Raw genomic sequence first — 24,534 nt, 5'->3', positions numbered from 1 at the left:
CAAGGTTTTTTATTCCCGAGCACTGACTTGACTGGGCTTGATGACTGTGTTCCCACACGGTTAGTTTGTTTATACTGAGTTTAATGGGATTGGACATTAAAAGCCCAAATTAGTAATAGGCCAAGACTTAATATTGGATGCTTAGATGGTGATTATAGATTTAAGAATGTATTAAATTTAGTTTATCAATAGTTTTTTGTGTCAATTCAGCATAAACGTATTGTGCAGTATATACTGTATTAACTGAGTTAATACAGTATAAGTTGCAGTTAGAATATTAAAAACCATTAATTTTTGCACTTGCAGGAAATTATATAGTAGATGCAACATTATCAAACATGGCAACGTTGGCATGTTATAGCCTCTTTTTTTTAACTTTTATGAAAAAGTAAAGTTTTTAAATTATTAACTTTTTTAATTTTCCATGATTCTACGGGATGTCACAACCAGTGGAGGAATTATTCAGATCCTTCACTCTTTGAAACCTGAGCAAATTGGTTTGATTTCTTAAACAAAACAAAAAAAAAAAGAAAAATAACCAGAACATTTGCAGAAAAAAAAGTTAAAAAAAGAAAAAGATAAATAAAAATAAAAGAATTCCAAAATATAAAATAATTAATATTTAATAACAATTGATGATGATGATAATAGTAATAATAATAATAATAATAATAATAATAATAATTATTATTATTATTATTATTATTATTATTATTATTATTATTATTATATATTAACTAGATAATGATGCATTTGCATTTGTTAACATTTTTTTCTTTTCATCTAGACTGTTGTGCAACTGTTTTTGAGCGAATAAGATTGACCCAGTGTAGAAGTTTAGGTCTGTTACACACACACACACACACACACACACACACACACACACACACACACACACACACACACACACACACACACACAAATGAGAGGTTGAGTAAACTGATCAATCAACCACAGAAACAGACAAACTCTGGCCGGATATTAACCAGCTCAAACTCACATTCTCTCTCTCTCTGCGTCTGCTCGTCCATTCTGGTCAGTGGGAGGTTGTAGTTAGGGTCATCTCCATGTACACAGTAGTGCAACCCACACACACACACACACACACACACACACACACACACACACAACCCCCTGTGGTCTGAGCCTGCAGTCAGGAAATTAGTTTTGAGTCCGTCCGTCATCATGAACGCTTCTCTCTCTCCAAACCCTGCAGTGAGTATTATAAAAACATTTTACAGCTCAGAAGCTGTTAAATAGTGTCAGAATCGTGAGATAAAGTTGATCTTTTTAAACTTTACTGCTGAAAAAATGAGCTCAGTAACATGTATTTGGACAGTTATCTAAAGGCTGTTCCTTTTAAAGTCCTTGTAATGAAAAAAAATACTCAACTTAGTCTATTTAAGGCTTTCCTATTGAATAATTTATGTAATTTAATCCTTGGAATAACTTAGGATACGAAATAACCATAACTCATGGCTGTTGTGTATCCTAACTACTGTTAGGATTTAACTTTAAAAAAGTTTTTTTTGTTTTAAAAACATCGTAAGTGTAAAGTTTTCTTCACCAATTCCAGGTATCACGTTTGTGGCTGAATAATTGCTTTGAAAGAATCATTGCAAATTAATTTTAAAGGTTCAAAAGTGTTACAACAATTAACCTAGTTTTGATTATTTTTAAGTCGTAGATAATTAGAGCCAGCCTGCGTTGATGCCTTCGGCACATACCGCACGTCTAGTACAGCTGCCAGGTTGTCAATAATCTAAAGCTCCCATTGTATCTTGGTTTTGACATCGCGTCTTTTGTCGAGCAGTTACGTTTAGCTCGCAAAAGTCTAGAGCAGGAACTTTTAACGTGCTTTGCTTTGGGGCCACTTCTGTAAAATGACAGGAGTCCAGGGGCCAATCGCAGCAGCTTTTTATGTGTTTCAAGGATTTTTAGGACATTTTAGGATTTTAGGGCATTTCTGGGATTTTAGGAGGTTTCTAGGATTTTAGGAAATTTTTAGGATTTTAGGATATTTCCAGAGTTTTAGGATGTTTCTCTGATGTAAGGGTATATTTAGGTTTTTAGAAATTTTTAGGATGTTTGGACTTTTTTGCTGGATTTTAGGATGTTTGGACGTTACTAAGATTTCAGGACATTTGTTGGATTTCAAGACATTTCAAGGATTTTAGGGCGTTTCTTGGATTTGAGAACATTTCAAGGAATTTAGGGCATTTCTCAGATTTAAGGATGTTTCTAGGATTTTAGGGCATTTTTAGGATTTCAGGACATTTTTAAGATTTTAGGACATTTCTCAGATTTTAGGACATTAGGGGTTTAGCTAGGACCTGTGGCCTGTATCCTCTGTCAGAGGGGATCCACCACTGGCATTTTTTTGATAAACAAGCCAAATTTTGATGTTTTCTAATTTCTGTATAGGAGGCTGTTAGTTGAGTATCACTGGTGTAGACCTCATGAGACATAGTGTTTGTTAAAAGATGCTTTTTCTGTTTTTATATTTTTTATACTGTTGTTTCCAACATTTAGAGAATTAGTGAGTTAGTGATGCAGATATCATTTGAAGTAGCACAAACGATCTTTTATTTTAAGTTTCATTTTAAACTTTAGACAATATCAGGTGTTTTTCTCACAGTACAACCCTGTCTCATAGAAACAACTTTATATACTCATAATTTGTTTCCTCAAAATGTAATTAGGAAACAAATTAGCAGTATATAAACATAATTTGGACCGTAACAAGGAGAATCACAGCATCCCACATTCACCAGGCACTATTTTACTTTATAATGAGCTGTTTTTTAAAAGAAAGGACTTTGTTGGGTCCAAACGCTACTTAAATGCTGCATATTGAGACTTTATTTTGTCTTACTTCCATCATCCTTCTAACAAGTAGAAATCCCTCTCTGCTCCCTCGAGCTCCTGTCGATGCATGTAATCTCCCTCAGAGGGATTAAAACACAATGGACTTGTTTTGATTGCATTTAATCAGACAACACAGACTCACTGTGTCATGAACACACAGCCCACTCATGTTGTGAATGCATCCACTCATATGGAGAGTGAGGGAATTAATTGCCTGCTGTCCATCTGTAGTTTTTATTTATATATATGTGTATGAAGATTTTCTCCCTCCTTTAAGATAAAAACACACATATGAGCCACCCGGGTTAGCCGCTTCAGCACAATGGCTCTCTGTGATGGGTTTCAAACAGTGGTGGGCGGGAGGCTTCAACCTGCAGATTTAAGTTGTGGTTATCAACGCCTCAGAACAGTATAGACCATTTCTGAACATATACTATCAGCATTTTGACATTTAGCTGCTCAAACTGAAAATATTAAAGGTTTTCTCCAGTTTTGCTTTAAAATATAACTTTGGTATTTTTCAACCTGGACCCTTTTTTCCTCATGTTTGTGTGTCTAAGTGACTAATCTGAACATTATTTTAAATAGGTCCTTTATTCAGCAAGGGCACTGCAGTCAGCAGAGCTGAAAAAGGTTGCAATGTAACCACTCTGTGTATACAGTCAATTAACGTCTACTTAACCCTTTGAAATCAGAGCATATTGGCTTGATTTCTTGCAAAAACATGGGAAGAAGACAATGAGCAATGACAGAAATTACCTAAAAATCTGTAAGAAATGTGTAAAAAGTACAATACAATTACCTAAAAATTTGTTTTTTAAAAATGAAAAAGAATGTTTTTTTAGTTTTTCTTTAAAAAAAAAAAACTGTGAAAAGTGCTCAACACATTCTAATAATTTTGTAAAATAATTTTAAATATCTAATGATAAATTATTATAAATTATGATAATTAAAAATATAGTTTTCCCCAAGCTTTTTTCCCTTTTCCCAGGTCATTTTTCCCCTAGCTTTAAAAAAAAATTCTAAATCTCTTGCAATTTGCAGAACATTTTTAGTTTTAGTCATTGCCTTTTTTTCCCAATATTTTTGAAAGAAGTCGCTCCAATTTGCTCAGCGTTCGCAAGTTTTAATACTTGTGAACACAGTACAAGAAAAGCGATGTTGCTCCGGGTTCAAAGGGTTAAAGGTGCTTGTTTTTCACTGACACGATCAGATTCTTATCATAACTGTCTGACAAGATTATGGAAAGGATTCCTTCAAACACAGACCAGTAAGATGTTTTTAATTTAACCAAAAACAGCCCTGAAATTGCCATTGCCAAAGCCACCATTAAACAGCAATTTTAATATCGCAAAACACACTTCATTTAAAGTCACAAGAAATAAAATGAGTCTGGTGTTTTTGGCGATTTCAGTGCTGTTATCAGATAAATGAAAGGATCTTACTCTTTAACAAAAGGGTATTTCTCTGATGGGATCTCTTCTATAATGTTTTCAGACACTCATAATTACAATTTGATCTTGTCAGTGGTAAAAATAAGCACTTTCGAGTTGAGCCGTGACCTCCACACAGAGGGAGGCAATCCATCATAGTAGACACTAGCAGATCGCTTGTTTACACGACCCCCTGCTTCCTGTCGCTCACCTTACACACTGACAGGTAGATGTGAAAGTCTCCAGGACACAATCACTCTTATTACCTGACAGACTGCACTGCTGCTTTTTAGGACAGAAGTTCATTTCCAGATAGGTTTAATTAAATATAGGTATTTTTATGGATTGGCTTTATCTATTTTTAACAGTTACTTGTCAAAATACAACCAATAGAAAAAAAAGTAAACTACCTGGTGGACTATTTAATATTATTATTAATGTGCATTTTTATCACATGCATGATGAAAGATGCTATAAAGTTGCATTATGTTTTGTTTCAACATTGGGTTGGACACATACACAAAACAGAAATTTAAGAGTCAAAGACATATTTTCATGATTTTTTGCCATTTCTGCATCTTTTTTTTTCTTGGAAATGCCTAAAATTTTGTTGAAATAAAAGTTGTATGCTACTTTGATGTTTTTACTGGTGGGAAAAAAACACATTTTAAATATTTAGGTGAATGTGTCACCTGCCCACCCACCCAGGATGTATGATTGATATTATTGTTGAAATTAAAAATTATTATTATTAACTGTTTTATCTATCTATATATATATATTTTTTTTTTAAATATTTATTTATTTGTATTCTGTTTTTTCAAACATTTATTTATTTATTTATTTATTTATTTTCAAAATTTAAGCATACAATCTGAATTGAACTGAAGCTCATCTGTATATTATGGGATATCTGTTATAGTACTTTAAACTCTCCTTTCTCTGTCTGAATCTGACTGAACCAGCTGACAAACTTCAGTCTCCTGATGTGTTTTATTCTGAATCTCAAATGGGACACGGCTGTGGTGGTATTTAGGACATCGTCTCTGTGCTGTGAACGCAGCGTATTCAGTCTGGAGGGCAACCCTTCCTGTTTCTCTCCATTCCACACAAATGAAAACGTTTGTTTGAGAATCAGAGGAGGATGTTTTGCCAGTTGGGTGTTGCCTTGATTGACGATGGCATCTAGACTCTCAGGAAAAACAATCTGCAGAATGTCCTGCTGATGAAACACAACCAAAGTGTGCATCTAGAGTGCAGACTGAGTATGTTTTTGAAAGAGTTTTTCACTTCTTTCAGCAGCCAGTAAGATCCGATGAACTGATGCGGGAGGAGTTGTGTTTTAGTTTAATTTTCTGCCAGTTCTGTTTGGTCGCTGCCAAAGCTGCTGGTTGAGGCAGAGGTAGTGTGCAAGGGTTAGTGTGATGAAAGTTGATAAAAAGTAATCCGTGTCTGTCTCTTTTTGTTTGTAGTCTTCAGAGTTTCTGGGAAACAGAGAGGACTTCCCTGCTTCGATAGACAAACTACAGCAGCTGATAGAAGTTCACGTCCTACAATCGCCCTTCACTGAGCAGCAACAGGTAAGTTAAAACATCATCACAAACTGAAGCGTTTATAATGTAAAGTTACTTTTTACTTGCCAACCACTTTGTGTCAAACAGGAAAAATCAAGATCCATCCCATTATTACTGTGTTTTATCCTGTAGTTTCAATGTTATGTTGATTAAGTGCTACAAACCAGTGAAATGTAATAAATTAAGATATGTCGTGACAGGGAATATCATGTTTGTGTTGACATATTTAACCAAACCTAAACAGACTACAACAAAAGACTTTTTCATCTTTATTAATTTTTTAATAATCATAACAATAATAATAATTATAATTATTATTTATTATTCTTAATATTATTATTATTATTATTATTGTATGTGATTAAGCAATTGAAAAACAAAAACGAGTTGAAAAATTAGAATAAGTTGCAACTAACAAATTACTGCACAAAACATGCAAAAAATGTGCATTTTATTTAATTTCATTTTTATAATTAGTTTTTAATTCAGTTTGGTCTCTGTTAGTTTGCAGAGTGGGTTTTGCTCATTCAATTTATTTATTCATTTTAAGATTTAGTTTTACTTTAGTTTTTATTAGCTTCTGTTTTAGTTTTTAAAATTAAAATACAGATATTTTCCAGGGGCCGGATTTTAGGGGCAATATAATTACCGTTTTTTTTGTGCCCTCAATTCCATTATTTTTAATTTGAGCATCCCATTGCAGGTGCCACATCTAACAAAATTGTATTCAATGGTGAATCTGGTCAGGACCTAAAGGTAACATTTTCCAGTTGGACAAATTTTTAAGGCAACACTTTACTCTTTAATGAGTTAAATATCCACAAATGTACCTGAAGGTGGAGAGAATCTGTTTCTGAGCAGCTTTACTGGAATCTGAAACATGACGCCTCCAGTAAAAACAGTTAGATGATTATCACCACTGTAGCAGAGCCACAAAGTGTCATTCTGTCTTTGCTGACGTTGAAACTCGTCAGTATTTTTTTTTTTTACCTGATGTTTTTAAAATGTGAATCTTTGCTAGAGGGTACAGGGCTAATTGCTCAATACCGCCTTAACTGCATTCCTGCTAACGGTTTGTGCAGGATTTGTTTTTATAAGCTTTCTCTTTATGTGTTTCGCTTGATTCCATTTCTGTGTGGGAATCTGTGTTCCTCTCTGTTATTCACTGTCAGCTCCTCTTTGTAGCTTTTCTTTCCCTTGTTGATCTGTCCTGAGGCCACGTTCAGAAAGACAGCTCAAATCCACCGTGTTCCCCTGCTTTATTAAATAAAAGCCGTTTTTCAGGAGTCTTTATTGACAAAAATCTGGTAAAATTATTAAAAAGCGTCATATGAAACCGGTTTGAAATTACAGTCAGTGGTATTTTATGTCAAACTTTTGCCTAAAAAAAGACTTTAGAGACTTAATGATTATTAATACTGTTGATTATTTTCTCGATTAATTGTTTAGTTTTTGATCTATAAAATGTCAGAAAATATTGAAAAATGACATCCCCAATGTGTTTTTTTGTCCAGAACCCTAAGATTTTCAGTTTATTGTCATAGAGACGTAATGAAATCAAAAGTAATACCACTTGAGAAGCTAGTATCAGAGAAGTTTCACATTTACTTATAAAATTACTTAGACAGATTAATAAATTATCAAATTAGTTGGCATATAATTTAATAGGTTATAGCTATTTTTGTGACTCTAAAAAACAGTATGTTCAAAGTGTGTGTAGTCGCATTTAGGCACAAAACACACGTTTATAGTTAGGAAAAGAACATAATTTATCTTAAAATACATAGCTTTGGTGGCAAAATCCCAGCTGGAGTGCAGTTTTTACTCACTAAAAAGCAACTGGTTTTGTGGTTTGTTAATCTCGAATAATGGTCTGTAGTAGTTTGAAGCTGCTTGCCTAGTTGTCACGCCATCTGCCACCTCCTGATGACAAAGTCAGCTTGTACACTAGGTCACTTTAGAAACATTATAATACGTATGAAAACTACAAATTTAATGTATTCATGGTGTGCAGAAACATACAGCCAGGTGGCATAATTCCATTGTTTATCCACCAGAGAGTTTTTTTTTTTTTTTTATTTGTAAAATGTCCTGATTATTTTTACTTGTCGCAATTGTCTAAAAAAAAAATTAAAAATTGTATTAAAATTTATAAAAATGTATTAAAAAATGTAATAAACCCCCAAATTACATTAACTTTATTTAAAAAATATATATATTATGGGTTGTGTAAAGAAAATTAATATAACTTCATATATGTATATATATATATATATACATATATATAGATAGATAGATAGATATATAGATATAGATAGATATAAACTCCTGTAATTTTGGGTTATATTTACCACAATCCATTGCATAATGGCAGAGAAATTGGCAAAATCTTTGCATTCACTGCAAATTTTGTTATTTTTGACATAAAGGATGAATCTGAGGACACAAAATCTAAAGTAGAAAATAAACTGACTTAAAAACACCATGTGGAAGGCAGTGAGACAGTGAAAGTTTAGAGGTCAACTGAGCCAAAGTGAGACATCCTGTAGTTTGTGCTCATTTGGTTCAAATTTGCACCTGCAAAACATTTTTGTTTTCACGTGAAAGCTTCAATGTGGACACTGAGGACTGGATCAGATTTGGCTTCTGTGTGAACATCGTGCCAGTGTGTCTCTCAGACTGAGTCACATGGACACAGACAGACAGACGAAGGGGAGGATGATCGTCGTGTTCTGCCAGCGTGACTCAGTCGATCTGTTGTCTTTCAGCCCACAGCCGCTCGCTGAGGGACCCCGTCACCTCGACGAGTTCAGACTCAACCCGATTAGACGTCACCTTTTCCAACTTAACCCGCTGTCCTCATGTCCTCCAATGTCTCTTTTCACCTCTTGTTTTCTGTCTGTCTGTTAATCTACTTGTCTGTCTACTGCCACTCTGTCCTCTTTGAGATGGTGATTCATCGCTCTTTTCTGTCTTACTCAACATGTTGTCTGACAGGGACATCAGAGTACTGAGAGCTGAAGTGTGTTACATGGCTACATTCTCATATCAAATACTCTCCAGACTAAATATTTTTGATGACTTACGGAGTGTCTGTCTTTGTTTTTCTCTCTGAGATCCGGCAGTGAAACTCAACTTACGGCCCTCGACTCACAATAAAAATAAAGCGATTCACACTTAGAATTAAAGATTGTTTTTCAAAAAAAGTGCCAGTGGAGGATCCCCCACAGCCCCAGACAGAGGTCCTAGCTAAGCTCCTAATGTCCTAAAATCCAAGAAACATCACAAAGTCCTTGAGTGCTAACAGCCTAGAAATGTCCTAAAAAAGAAGCATCCTAATTTCCTAAAAGCATCCTAAAATCCTTGAAAATTACTGAAGTCCTAGAGATTTCCTAAAATCATTAAAACTTTCTAAAATCCTAGAAATGTCCTTAAATTGTATAAGTGTCTTAAAATCATTGGAACTGACTAAAATCCTAGAGATGTCCTCGGGATCAATAAAGTACCTATCTATCTATCTATCTCTAAAATTTGAGAAACATCTTAATATACTTGAAACATCCTAAAATGCTAGAAATCTATCATCAAATGTAGCATCCTACAAAAGTGGCCAACTAAAATTCTAGAAATACCCGAAAATCCTAGAGAGGTCTAATCCTAGAAACTAAAAATTCTAGAAATGTGTAAAAACACCAGAAATGTACTAAAATCCACAAAATGTCCTGAAATTGTAGAAAAGTGCTAAAACCCCAGAAACATCCTAAAGTCCAAGAAAAAAAATCTTAACATACTAGAAATGTCCTAAAATCCCACAAATGAACAAACATTTTAGAAATGTCTTAAAACCCTGGAAATGTCATAAAATCCAGGAAATGTCCTGAAATCCAAGAAATGTGCTAAAATCCTCAAAACATCCTAAAATCCTAGAAACGTCCTAAAATACTGGGAATGTTCTAAATGCCTAGAAACAAGGAAAGCATGCTAGCATGCTATATTCACTGTATATAAGCATGATACTAATAAAGTTGCCATGGCTAGTTGAGCTCATATAATCACAAAATCATGGATCTGTCTGAAAGTTTGGGCTCCAGTTTGCCGTTACCTCCATCATTGCTGCCCGAGGGTGTGTTACAAAGCTTCTATAAACTCTCTGTCTTCTCTTATGATCAGGTTTTGGAGTGTGAGGAGAACACAGGCAGAGGAGGACTGTGGAAATTTGCCGTTTTGAGCGAGGAGCTGACCTTTCACCTCCAGCAGCTGCAGAGACGGACAGAGCAGGAGCTCAGCAACATACACACACAGTGAGTCACGTTAATGTTTTTGCCACAAGGGAGCTTCTGTATGTAGCTGCAGTATATGAGAGAGAACACAAAGCCGTAATTTTTTTTTATTAGTCTGTTCAATAGACCATATATTAAGATCCCGAAAGTGAAGCCAAAACATCTCAAACGCCCCCTGGTGGCTGGCTGCAGTATTGGTAAATGGATGAGGCATGGACCAAACTAAAAAATCGAATACACGTCAAATACATGTTTTCCAAAGATGGTTTTTGTCGTTTTAGGCTCTTCTTATCAGGCTGATGTATGCTGAAAGCTTTCGGGTTGATTGTCCCATTCTCGTGAATGTGATATCTCAAGAACACCTTGGGTGAATTTCTTCAAATTTGGCACAAATGTCCACTGAGATTCAGTAATGAACACATTAGATTTCAGTCATTATAGGTCAAAGGTCAAGGTCAATGTGACCTAGTCTGTCTCATTCTTGTGAACGTGAAATCTCAAAAACACAATGAGGGAATTTTTTCAAATGAGGCACAAACGTCCGCTTGGACTCAACGATAAACTGATTAGATTTTGGTCATAAAACAAAGTCAAAGTCACTGCGCCCTTGCATCTGACTCATTCTCATAAATGTGATATCTCACGAATGACTTGAGGTTTGGTTTTTTTTTGCAAATTTGGCACAAGCATTCACTTTGAATCTAGGACAAACTGATTGGATTTTGGTGGTCAAAGGTCACTGTGGCCTTGCATCGATCTCAGTCTTATGAGCACGATATCTTCAAACCATTTAGGGAATTTCCTTAAATTTGGCACAAGTGTTCACTTAGACTCAAGAATGAGCTGTTTAGAAATTGGTGGTTCGGAAATTGGTCAAAATGAAAACTCCATAAAAACAATTGTCCTTACACTTTGTGTAATAACAGCTGCAAAAACCACTTCTTCAAAACTCTGTAACATAAAAAGTTAGTAATGCTTCCGAAATTACAAAAAATATGATCCTGAAGAAACTTTCCAAAAGGTCGACATACATTTCAGTTCATAAGAACAAGTTTATGACTCTCAAAATAGTGATTTCTAAAGCAGGAGCATAAAGTCGGGGACTTGACTGTAATAGTAATATACATGAATAAACACCATACATGAAATAGAAAACAAACAAAAAAATCACAAATTTGCAGTCGTCTCCAACCCCGGTTCTTTTCGTTAAAGAATATTCTCAGTATCCCTAAAGAATGTATGTTAATGTTGCATTTTGGCAGAAATCGCCACTTCTTCTCTCTGAAACTGGACTCTCCTGCTTATATAAATCGGGAGCATGTCCTGTAGTGTTTGAACATGTGAGTAGGAGGCAGCTCTGTGTCGGTTTGTGGGGTTTTGTCACAGAGCTGAAATACGGATGTGGGAGTTTCACTGTATCTCATAACAGCAGCAGGTTCTGCTCCGCTGGAGAAAACAACAGGATCCTGCCTGTGTGTGTGTGTGTGTGTGTGTGGCTGAGAGAGAGCGAGAGATGGGAAAAGACAGAAAATGAAATGAATGCTTCTTTCATGCATTTGTTGTCTTGTGTGTGTGTGTGTGTGTGTGTGTGTGTGTGTGTGTGTGTGTGTGTGTGTGTGCTCGCTCCTGTAAATCTGCGTTTGTAGGGACCATCTGAACCATTGAACTTCGACTATTTCGTTATTCTTTGTATGTTTATTATTTTCAGATTGATTAGTCCCTCAGTTAAATGTGTCCATTAATCAATAAGGTGTTTGGTCTATAAATAAATGTCAGAAAATTGCGAAAAATGTTGATTAGTTTTTCTCAAAGCCCACGGACACGTCCTCAAATATCTCATTTTGTCCAAAACCCAAAGAGCTAGAAACTAGCAAATATTCGCATTTAAGAAGCTGAAATCGGAGAGTTTTGACTTTCTTTTTTTCTTAAAAATGATTACTTAAACCATTTCATCAGTCAAATTAGTTGGTGATTCATGTAAATAAATTAATTGTTTTTCTCTTTTTAATAGTTGACAACTAATGAATTAATTGCTTCAGCTGTGATATAGTCTTTCCAAAAGTCAACAATGAATGATATTGCTCATTTATTACTATTATTATTATTATTAGTTGTTGTAGTAGTAGTAGTACTGATTTATTTTATTTATTTATTTTTTCCATTACCTTGTGGGGTTGCAAGTAGGTACAGAAATGCAAGGGGTACAGAAATTAGAAAATATTTACATGTAAGAAGCTAATATCAGAGAATTTTGACTTTTTTTCTGATTCAGAAGTGAAAGTTCCAGTCGAATTTTTGGATTTCAAGGCCTAACGTGATGTCCTAAAAACTTTTTTTTTTAATCTTATTTAATTTAATTTAATTTAATTTATTTATTCTGTAGTAAAGAAACCAGAAAATATTCACACTTAAGAAGCTGAAATTTGACCTTTTTTTTTTTTTTTTTTTTTATTTTTTTTTTTTAAAAAATTACTAAAACTGATTCAGAAGTGAAAGTTTCTTTTTTTTCAGCTTTCAAGGCCTAAGGTGATGTCCTTAAATCTCTTTAAAATCTCTATTCAGGACATCAGGCCGTCTGGTAAAACAGTAAAAGCGTTAGACACAGCTTGAAGTCCTAGTTAAAACTTTATATATAAAATGTGAGAAAGTGAAAGTTCCTGCTGAATTTCCCGATTTCGTTACAACGTGTGATGTGTTGACAGTAAATGTTCAGATGGTAGTAGGTGGCTGCTGCCTCACCCCGCGCGCTCCTACTCTCTGTACTCCTGCCATGACGAGCAGTTTGGCAGAACAACACTTCAACTGGTCTCAGTTCTGTCAGACGAGACAAGCTAAAACACATCTCGGGATTCAAGGTGTGCCAGCAGACACACACCCACCCACCCGCACGCACAAACACACACATTATTCTGGTGAATTTCCAGGAAATCTCCTAATTTCTCAACAACGTCGGTTCCCATCGCCAAGACTGGTTCGTCTCCCGTCACAGCGCGGATCAAAGACTTAATGAGCGGAGATGAATGGTTTCTTAATAAATGCTGTTAACATGGCTCCATCATGTTGCCCTGCCTCACATGATATTCTCATATCCACCTGGCTTACTGGAAGAAGACGTCACCCTGCTTTCATTTTGCCGGGGTTTTCCTTGGCTTTAACGGAGGCTTATGTAATGCCAAGACGGGGTTTGGCTTTGTGCAGGGAAACAGGATAAAGCTTCGACTTTACAACATTAAGAACGCAGATAAGGCCATTGTTTTTTTTTCTTTGACTTTAACAAAATCAAGCAGCTTTCAAACCACAAACTTCTGAAAAACTCTGCTGTAGTTGAGTTTCTTTGTCAAGGTGAAAATGAACTCTTCTTGTACAAAACAGTCTCAACTGAGCTGCTGTTTGTTAGAAGTGGGGACATAATTCCAGCTGAGCGGTAACCGTCATGGCTCCGCGGTGGAGCTAAAGCGGTCTTAATGGTGTTTCGGACCAAACTTTTCTCGCACAAAGCGAGGAGATTAGCTGCAGGGTTGTTGTGGTGTGGGAGTGTCAGTGGATTGGATTGGATGGTGCACACGAGGTGAAAATACATACTTCGTAATGTCTTTGCTCACCATAATGTTTAACAGTATAGAAAGACGAGGTACGAAAGTTGGATACTTGATTTTGGGGTGAACTGTCCCTTTAAGATGTGTTTGTTTGTTTCTGAGTTGCACAAACTGAAAACAGACTTTTGACACTTAACATTTTAAACTCAGCTCCTCATTATGGCCAACATTTCCTGTCATGTTTATCTTCAGACTCTCTCAGGAAGCTTTTTGTATGAGAGCATTTTGTGTATTTGAACCATCTAAAACCTAAAGTGGCCCAATCTGCTCAATTTTTGAAGAGTTATGTGATGCAATAACAGCTCTTGTAGCTCCTGCTGCATCATGAGGGAGCCAGTTCCTGCTGACAAGCACATATCCATAGCATCATGTGACCTAGAAAAGCCAAAAAAAGTGTTTCCATTGTAGTTTTGTGAAACATGGCTTTTTCAAATCGCCTGAAATACCACCTCATGCAAGTGTAAAAACTTATTTTTGGAGTTTTTTTCCAAATCAAATGAGCTGAGAGTGGCCATTTCACACCGCTGCAACTTTTCTCTGCAACTTTCCATAACATTTTTGTCTCATCACAAATCTTTGGCCTGAAGTGGGCTTTAGAGGTCCAATGAAGCAAAACAAACTTGAATTCTTGACCTGCTTCCTTTAACAACAACAGGACATTCTTTATTATCCGCAGCAGCGGATCATAGACCGAATGCTCGAACTTACACGTGCACAGTTCAACACGCATCAACACAGACTCGCAGCACTCGCTGGAGGAATAGATGAGGTCTGATTGTGTGGTTCCCAGTGGTATTTTCCCATAGATAGACAGAAACAGTTTTTAGTCCGGTTACGCAAGGAGAGCTCAGCCTGCTGCCAAGACTAACTGGCAGTTTGGAAAAAACCCAGCTGCACTCTGCCAACCCTCTCCTCCTCGTGTTCTTCTTCTCTGAAGGATAATCTGTTCATTCTTCTTCAAATCTTCAAAATCTCATGATATCGACTATAAAATCCACCAGCAAGGTGGAAAAGCTCAGATGGATCTTGATTTACGTAGATAAAAAGAATTTCCTATAAAAATAAATTTCCGTCTGGAAGAGCACAACATAGGTCAGAGGTCATCGTGGCAGGAGAACAGAGGATTTATAGTCGCAAATTATGTTTTTTATTGTTATTTTCTCTTCATTTTATACCTTGTCTTTCAATTTCTTTTTCTGTCTTTTATTTGTTAGTTCCTTTATGTGTCTTTTTGTCAGCACGGTTGTGTAATAGAACAAAACTGAACATGATTTGTCTTTTCTTCACCCCCTCTCTATCTGTCTTTTCTCCTCTTCGCCCTGTCAAAACATTTTTGCTCCCCTCTGGCATTTCTCTCATCCTTTTTTCCTCCCTTGCTTCATGATGTTTGTCTTGGTTTCCTCCCTTTCACTCAGCTGTTTATTATCTTCACTCAAGTCACTCTGCTCTTTCTCACCCTTTCTATTCCTGTTTTTTTTTCCAAAATATCCTTTCATCACTCCTCTTCTCAATTCATACTCTTCATTTTCACTTCTTTTTTTTAAACAACAAATTAACAAAAATGTTTTTCTTGGTAAGGCTGCAAAAAATTATTATTATATCAGATTTTATTTTTTTATTGATTAATCCTTAATACAAATTGCAAGAAATTAGTAGATTTGCAATTATAATTATATGTTTAAAATTATGTTACAGAATTCTTACAATTTTTTAACACTTTTTCCAGGTAATTTACTTTTTTAAAGTGTTGTTTATTTCTTTTTCACTTAAAATTTTTTTTTTTTAAATTGTATTTATTTATTTTTAAAGAATTTTCGAGTAATGTTCTTGTACATTTTATTATTTCTTGTAAATTGTTTTGATCATTTCTTCTTACATTGCTCATTGCCTTCTTCCCATGTTTTCTTTTTAAAATTAAGCCAATTTTTCAGGTTTTAAAGGGTTAAGTCAGTCTGACCAACACTCCCAAACCCCAAAGATATTAATAACACATAATAATGATGAATAGAAACACCAGAAAAGCAGCAAATCCTCACACTGGAGGAGCTGAAAGCAGAAAATGTAACTTTTATTTGCGCTCACAAACACTTTTATTTGTATTTGCACATATGCATATATGTAAAATTACACAAGTTGAAGTAAAGACATTAACATTAATTTACATACATTTCTGTAGCATCACCTCTGTCCCTGATAGAAACACTCTGTGGAGTGTATTTTATTCATCCAAATGGATTCTTTTTGTGCTATAAATACGCACACGGTGTATACATCCTGTGTAACCTCCACACAGTGAAAATTATATACGGGACGGGCTGCAAGTGGTGATATACGTTAATGTAAAAAACAAACAAATAAATAAATAAATCACACCCACACATTTTTCACCTGCAATTATGGAGTGAAATGTGTTTGTCACATACATTCAAGCAATTATGGAGCCCTATTCACGCGTTTCTGTACGTAAGCACCTAATCAGAACACACTGGCAGCTGGCAGTGTGTGTGTGTGTGTGTGTGTGTGTGTGTGTGTGTGTGTGTGTGTGTGTGTGTGTGTGTGTGTGTGTGTGTGTGTGTGTGTGTGTGTGTGTGTGTGTGTGTGTGTGTGTCATTTTCAAATTGTCAACAACACACACATACACACATACAGACACACACATTGGTAATTACTGTCTTTTCACACCGATGGATGATGTTCCTTTGTCACACGCGCCGCTTTAATGAAGTCATGTGATTGGTTAAGATCAATTATGATTGACAGCTGACAAAATAGGTAATTTGCATGAAGCCTTAAAGTCTTGAAATCTCCTCGAGATTCCTCTCAAGATGTTCGTTTCTTCTCAACATTGAGCCTAAGGATGAATATTTCCACTAGAGTTAAGTTAAATTTATCAGTTAAAATTGAACAAGACTTCCAAGGGCTGAACCAAAAATGGCCTGTAGGTTGCTATGGTAATGCTGTTGCTGCTCAGGTGAATCATATCTTTAATTTTTTAAAAATTATTAATATATCTTTAAATCACACACAATTGTGGTTTCTGGTCGCTCTTTTTTATGGTGGTTTGTCAGCCTGTCTGGGCTGAGCATATAATTTATGCTTCAGACAACAATAAATAAATAAATAAATACAATTTTCATCTTTTTTTTTAAACAATAGCCAACAGAAAATGTAAATATATAAAGTGCATCAAAGCAAGAAAGGATTAATCTGAAATTATCAAACAAATTTAATTTAAATTAATGGATTTTTACAGCAGGAATCCAACTCTGGAAACTTGAATTTGTCATCAAACATGTTGCACTAGTGTTATAAAAGTAATACAAAAACAGGTCCCAAAAAATTCATAAAATTATATTGCTTTACTGCAATACAGCCTTTAAAAACAGAAAACGATGACACTTATGATATCACCCAAATATAAGATGATATCTAGTCATCAAAATGTAGATATAATATAGATAAACTGACCAGATCACATCTTATCGACCAACGTCTTTTATCTAAATTAATTGTTCTGAGCAAGCTGTAAGTTGTAAAAGTTTATTTATCACGTTGATTTTTGAAATTATCCATATTATTAGCCTGATTAAAAAGTTCCATATTTATTGTAAAATATCCATAAACCTCTAAAATGAATTTGTTGTCATCAGACATTTTCTTCAGATATATTTTCCTTTGTCCCAGCAGCTCAGAGTGAATGTAAATCAGAGGTCATCTTTTCGGTTTTCTTCAGATTTCCGTCCTCACTTTAGTCTGTCGGGCTCCTTGAAAACCTCATTAACAGAGCGTTAATGTATTTCCCAGAGGGCCTTTGTGTTGTTTTGCCGCTGTTTGTGTCATTTCCGCTCATTTGTCTTTCTCTACATGTTGATGTCACTCCTTCAGCGAGTTCATCAAAGGCGTCCCTCAGATGAGCCTCCTCTTCTTCCTCACAAACAAAACACTTCTCTGCCTCCCTCACCTGCTGTCCTCACACGCAGTAACAGAGAGGTACTGCCTCCCAGTGGACGCGTGTACAATTACACGCTGAGGTCTGACTGCAGTGTATTACCTGAGCGAGCATCTCCACCTGACTGTGGTAGTTTGTGGACAGATATACTGTTTTTATTTTCCCCCCTCTTAGTACTACTACCACAACTCTACTACTATGCTGCTATTAATAATAGCAGCTGTAGGGTACTAAATTAATACCACCACAATTACTGATATAGCTATTAGTACTGCTGTTAGTACTACACTTCTATGCCAACTAGTATTATTAGTGCCTCTGCTAGTGCTACTATGGTACATCATCATCGACTTGTGGTACAGCTACTTCTACTACCACTATCAGCACTAGTAGCAAGCACTAACACAGGTACTACTACAAATACTATACTCACTACAACCCTTCATCTACAACTTCTGTTGGTACTGCTACAATTTTACTACTTATATTGGCACTGCTACTTTACACCTCTACACTGATTAATTTAACAAGTAATACTATCACAACTATTGGTGCTACTATGGCACAGATGCTCCTAGCGGTATGACTGGTTCTTGTAGGCTACTATCACTACCACAAAGTAGTACAACTTGCACAAACACTGACACTTATACTATAACAGTTCTTCTACCACTAGCACCTTTAAATTATTACTAGTACTGCACAGTACTATAGTTACTGCTGATACAGCTGTCCCCCTTTTTTTATAGTGGTACTCCATTTGTACTGTGTCTACTCTTGGTACTACTGATATGTCTGGTATTGATATTATTGCTATTACTGCAACAAGTATTACTTTAAGTGTAGTATAATCACTGATACTTGTGCTTACTCAAACTATCACCATAGTGCTACTCGGACTGATCATCCCACCGTTGTGATTCCTTCTGTGCAGCTGCTCCTACTTTATATACTCGTAGTTTTAAAGTAATTTTACTACAGTAGATAACAATGTTGAATGGCAGAACGTAATCCTAAAGATACAGTACACAGTGGTTTGATCCTGCTGCGTTCACATGATCACCTCTGTGGCGTGTGGGGAGTTTTGAATATTTGGCCGCTGTTGACTTTAAACAGGGAGCGTGAATCACTCGCCGTGGATCAGCTGTTCAGCTCTGTGTGTATCTATGAAAACATCACTGTGTTTGTTCAAGGAAGGGACAGTTTCATGTTAAACAGGGTGACGGGAGCCCAGTGGTTCGGCAGGAATGTTTAATATGGGAATGAGGCTGGTTCGGGTTCTTAGACCTGCAGAGACCGCTAGGATGGAAAGCGCTTTTAGGGATCAGGAGGAGAGACCAGAGGGTTAATGGTTCAGATCCTAATTAAACTATCATTTATATCTTTTTTTATCTGAAAAAATGAAAATATAAAAAAATGTGATGATGTGAAGATTGTCAGTGTTTTTCTCTGGTTAATTATTCAGCTGGAGGACAAACAGGAACAGGACATTCGTGTCTTGTTGTCAATGAATTAAAATTGTGTGTTTAGGGAAAATATATACTGTACAGCAGCAGCACCTGAGGGGTAAAAACTCCCATCATGTGCATTCACAAAGAAAAATCACATTTGCAGTTGAAGTCTCAAATATGAAAGACTATCCTGCTATTTCTTGTCTATTGTTGTTCATTGACATTAAATTCCTTTCACACGTGTGCTTCGTGATAGCTTGTTCACGTGTGCCTTTATATAATTGTGTGTTTTGGGGAAATTGCAGAAAAAGTTATAAGAGACTTGATTTAATCTTAGTTTGTGCATAAAGACTCTTTTTTAAACATAGTATTTATTTTCTTGCCAATATACACTTAGTAAAAGCAGAAAAATATTTGTAGTTATGCATGTTTAGTCCAAAAGTGCGTTGTTAAATATGAAAGTACGCTTCAAAATAATAAACATTATGAATTTTTTACCAACCTGCAAGAGAAATTTCATGCTGTGCATGAATCTCTTATGATTACATTTAAAAACCAATGCTATACCAAAGTTCCAACTAACCAATCTGTCAAATAATAAATAAATAAATAAATAAAGATAAATAAATATTTAAGAACAATTAAGAAGTCATTTTTCCAAGCCGTAGATAAAAGTATATATTTACTATAGTAGATTTTAGTTGTCAAATGCTGATGCTGATGCTGAGTGTGAATTTTTGCTTTTTAAAAAGTGCATTTCTGTAAGCTTCTGTATTTCTTTTGCCAGACTCTCACAGATTGAAGGCCGCCATCAGCTGCTTACCGCTGAGCTTTTGAATCTTCAGGAGAAGAAGAAACAGACTGAACACGAGCTTAAAAGGAACTTGAGCCTTCAGACGTCCACTGTAAGTGACCACAGCAGGAAACTGATATCATAACAACAGTAATATAAAAAAACTAACAAAAATGTTATACTGTCAAAAAGCAAGCAAATAAGAAAAGGCTAACGCTTTGCCAAAATGTGATTTTTGAGTATTGCAAAAGTTGCAGAGAAACACTGAAATATGTACATTTATAATCAGTTTGATCAATATCAAACATTTATTAGGTGGCTGAGCTTGCTTCAAAATGTTAAACAAACATGCATTTCAGTGCAGTTAAAATTATAACATTCTAGCCTAAAACATCAGAAACCAAACACAATGAAAACGTGTGCAGTAAAAAGTATAATAATACAAAATAATGCATACAAATTATTATCTATATAAGCTTTTATATAAACAAGAATAGGTCCACAGCTTGATTTCTGTTTTTTCCCTCCACAGTTTCAGCTGCGTGCTTTTCGGGAGCTCCAGGCCTCCATCACCGAGCGTTTGCTCCAATCAGAGAAGTTGGTGTTCCAAGAGGAGGCACTGAGCGCGCTCCGTAACCTGCTGACTCAAGACCTGCAGAGGTACCAAGAGGAGACACAGAGACTGACGTGTTTCACACAGAAAATACTCAAACAGTCCCACAGGTACACACCTTTACATCCCGTTTAACAAAATAACGCGCTATAATCCATTCAGTTTAACTCTTTGAAATATGAGCAAATTGGCTTGATTTCTGTCAAAAACATGTGAAGAAGTTACAAGAAAATTCTATGAAATTTAAGAAAAAAGAAAAATGTTTAAAAATATAAAGATATATTGATAAAAAGTTAATAATAATTTAATCATTATTATTATAAATATAGTTGCTGGACATTTTCCACATTTTTTTAAAAATAATTACATACTTATAATAATTTTTCTATTTTTTTCATCTAAAACTAATTTCCAGGACATTTTCTTGTCACCTTTTTCTAATTTCTTGTTCTAATTTCTTTCTTTTCTAATTTGTTTGACATCTCTTTCTACGTTGCTGCTTGGCTTTTTAGCCACATTTTCAAAAGAAATTAAACCTTTTGTTTGGTTGAAAGGTTTAAACGGCATCTGAACGCAATGCAAGAAAATTGATGTTGTTTCAGGTTTCAAAGGGTTAACCATGATTGATTTTAAATATTTAAAAACCTGATTTCTTTCTTATATGTTAAACAGAAACTAATTCAGACAAAAAATGCACGTAAAAGAAAGTGTCTGGATTGATTTGTTTTGAAATAACTGGCTTAGTTTGAATGTCTTAGCTGCTTCAGACAAACTGTTTTCTTGACTTTTTATTTCACTTTGTATTTTTCTCTTTAGAGAGGAGACAATCACCAGCAGACAGAGTGACCGCAGCATGCAGGGAAAGAACGAGACCGAACCAGAAAACAACATGGTAACGTTAAACTCAGCATCTAAACTCGTGTTGTCTCACCTCACTTCAGGTTGTTTTCAGTTCCAGTTTGTTTGAGTTTTATTCTGCATCTTTGTTTCACAGTCTGGCCTCTAAAAAAGCAACGTCTAACAGCATTTTTGGACCTAACAAATCAAACTAACAGCACACCTAACACTAACCGCCAGGGTTCAGCTGTGGACCGGAGGAATTATGTTTTTGGGTTGTCTGTACATCTGCACGTCTTTACATCCATCCTATTCTAATGAGCACAATATCTCAGGAACACCTTCAGGGAATTTCTTTAAATTTGGCACAAACACTCACATGAACGTAATGATGAGCTGATTAGATGTTGGTTTTGACTTCAAGAGAAACGAAATTATTGAGCTCAACAAAATGAAGTAGGCAAGATTTAACCACAATGATGCAAAAAATGCAGGGAAATAGACCTCGGTGCAGTTTGTTTGAGGTAGAACGGTGTCAGTGTATCTTTGTCTACCTCTGTGTGTGTGTGTGTGTGTGTGTGTGTGTGTGTGTGTGTGTGTGCGCGCGTGTGTGTGTGTGTGTGTGTGTCTGGCATTGGTCCAGCTGTTGTCAGTCTTTCTCAGACAGTCGGAGTGGAGACAGAGGAAACATCTGCCTGCTCATCTGGCTCTGTCTGTCACACACACACAGATGCAGATTTACACACACACACACACACACACACACACACACACACACACACACACACACACACACACACACACACACACAGAACATCATTTTCCTAAAAAAAAAAAAAAAAAAGGCAAACAAAAAAAAGCCCATAATAGACTGACACAGTTGTGACGGGAAACGATGAGGGAAGAAACCTGGTTTGGAGTCTTATTATAACAGGAAACCTGTCAAAGTGTCACCACAGTTTAACTTGTGAAGCTTAAACACAAACAGCAGACAGGCTGGCTGCCAACGTGCTGCGTCTCCTGCACAGAAATAAAACCTGAATCGGGCTCATCCTTTTCGGTTGGCATAGATTTTCATTGAAAAATACCAGATTTTGCAGCGGGATGTTAACGTGAAACTGCACCAAAAATTAATCATTCAAGTGACTTTTGAGTAGATTTCGAATTGACTGATTTTTTATTTTGAAGTGGCAATTTGTAATTTGCTTCTTTTAATTTTACACCTGTATTCTCACAGGTAAATTGTCCATAGCTGCCGTGAATAGGGGAAAAGTCTCCTTAGAAAAGCATGCACCAACACTTTATTGTAATTTTTTCTTGTATGTACAGAAACATATTGATCTTAATGGTTTACACTTCGTCTATTATTATTTAGGGCAAATCTATAAAAAATGAGTTTGACAAATATACACCTGTCATCTTAATGTCATGACAGCTGAAGTCACTCGTAAAGTGGATTTAAATAAAAATAGGTCAAATCGGTGCAAAAATGGATTTTACAGCTGACGTACTTGCGACATTTTGACTCTGATGCCGAAAAAAAGCTAATTCATGAAACAAAATGACCTCATGTTGAGGTTGAGGGGGATTCGGACCCTCGACACCTTCAGCCTTCGGTCCCATGCTTCATCCTGTTAATCTAGACGAGTCTATCCGCCCCAAGAGAGGCTCTGTAACCATTTTATCAGATTATTTGAGGTTAATCTGTCAGAAAATGAGCCAGGATTTGTATAATCACACATCATTTTGATTAGATATAAAATTTAATAGATTTAGATTAGATTTAATAAAGAGGGTTTTGTAGAGTTAGTGATCCATCCTGGATTTTACTGCTGATTGTGAGCTCTGTATGTGCTTTGTTCTCTCTCATATAGTTAAACTGCATTGTGTGCAAAATTATTATTATTATTATTATTATTATTATTATTATTATTATTATTATTATTATTATTATTATTATTAGCTGAAGTAATAGCTATAAATGTGCAAATTAAACTCAGGCTTATGGATTTTTGAGGAGCAGCTGGATGAACTAAACTCATTCCTTCAAACTGCACTCAGAGACACAAAAACACTCTAAACAATGATTAAAAAACCCAAAATAAAGGTTGGACACAGGTGCAATTAGTCGTCGAATGAGGACATCTGGGGTGCACATTTTAAAAAAAGGCCTGCAGTTTTATGCTCATGGGGAAATATTGGGAAAAATATGTTTTGTAAAGCTCAATGTGGGGTGTGAGATGCTGTTCATTTTTATTTTTTGTAATTCTAATTTGGTTATACAGACCAAACCACAATGTTTATGTACAATAACTTCTACATCACATACATGTAATCAAATTCTGCTGAGCAAATTCCACCTTAAATGATTAGTTTAAAGCCACCTAAACAGGCCCACCTAAAATTATCAGCATCATTTTAAGTATTCATTATATTTAAAGTATTTTGAACATTTTGTCGTGCTGTAAGACAGCCGTCACCAACAGGGATTTTAAGCCATGATATGAAAAACACCAGACTTCATTGAGAAAAACATCAACATCACTCCACTGAACAGTGGAGTTGCTGCTCTTCCGCTGCCTCAATCAGCTGCTGTATACTGCAAATTTATTTATTTAATGTTTATTTAAAAGGGGCATAGCATATTCATGAACATCAGTACAAAATACAAATGTAAATATGCTGGAGTTAACAGGACTTCTGATTAACATCGGTAGTCCCTCGGCAGGTAGCAGACAATTGAAATAGCAAGAAATTTCAAGAAAAAGTTAAAAAGAAAGAAAGAAAGAAAAAACAACAATTAATACAGAGGTGCAAATATTCAAATAAAGTATACACTTAAATTTGGACAATGGTTAACATTGCAATGATCAAAGTTTTGAAGCAATCGGTACAGCCTTAGGAAAAACTTTTAAATTTAACACCTCAAACCTGCACCTGCATTTAAATATGTGAATGTACATATGAATGCTAAACATATAAACTAAATTAAAGTGGTGATTTCCATTGTCAGCAGTCCAAACCCCAAAAATATACTGTCTGCAATCACATAAAACAAAAACAGGCTGTGAATCAGTGCAAGTGAAAACCTGGGAGAAGGATATTATTGACATTTTTGTCTTAGAAGTACCCTAAACAAT

At 35.5% G+C, this 24,534-nt stretch overlaps 1 protein-coding gene across 3 annotated transcripts in view; it reads left to right on the top strand.

Moving 5' to 3' along the window:
• LOC121960152 (uncharacterized) overlaps positions 1 to 24,534 on the top strand; it is an 88,228-nt gene that overhangs the window by 16,876 nt on the left and 46,818 nt on the right. Inside the window, exons 1-6 of one of the 3 annotated variants that reach the window (XM_088070587.1) lie at positions 593 to 1,215; positions 5,774 to 5,881; positions 10,046 to 10,176; positions 19,939 to 20,056; positions 20,477 to 20,667; positions 21,374 to 21,449. In XM_088070587.1, the coding sequence (XP_087926713.1) occupies positions 1,186 to 1,215; positions 5,774 to 5,881; positions 10,046 to 10,176; positions 19,939 to 20,056; positions 20,477 to 20,667; positions 21,374 to 21,449 (654 nt within the window). In that variant the 5' untranslated portion in view covers positions 593 to 1,185. Of the gene's footprint in view, positions 1 to 592; positions 1,216 to 5,773; positions 5,882 to 10,045; positions 10,177 to 19,938; positions 20,057 to 20,476; positions 20,668 to 21,373; positions 21,450 to 24,534 lie in introns of those variants that run through there. The other 2 variants (XM_088070588.1, XM_088070589.1) reach the window with 2 other exon arrangements.

This window comes from Plectropomus leopardus, chromosome 20 (genome assembly GCF_026936395.1).
Source record: "Plectropomus leopardus strain MGB_pleo_1.0 chromosome 20, ASM2693639v1, whole genome shotgun sequence".
NCBI lineage: Eukaryota > Metazoa > Chordata > Actinopteri > Perciformes > Serranidae > Plectropomus > Plectropomus leopardus.
This window is presented reverse-complemented; position numbering and strand designations above follow the sequence as displayed.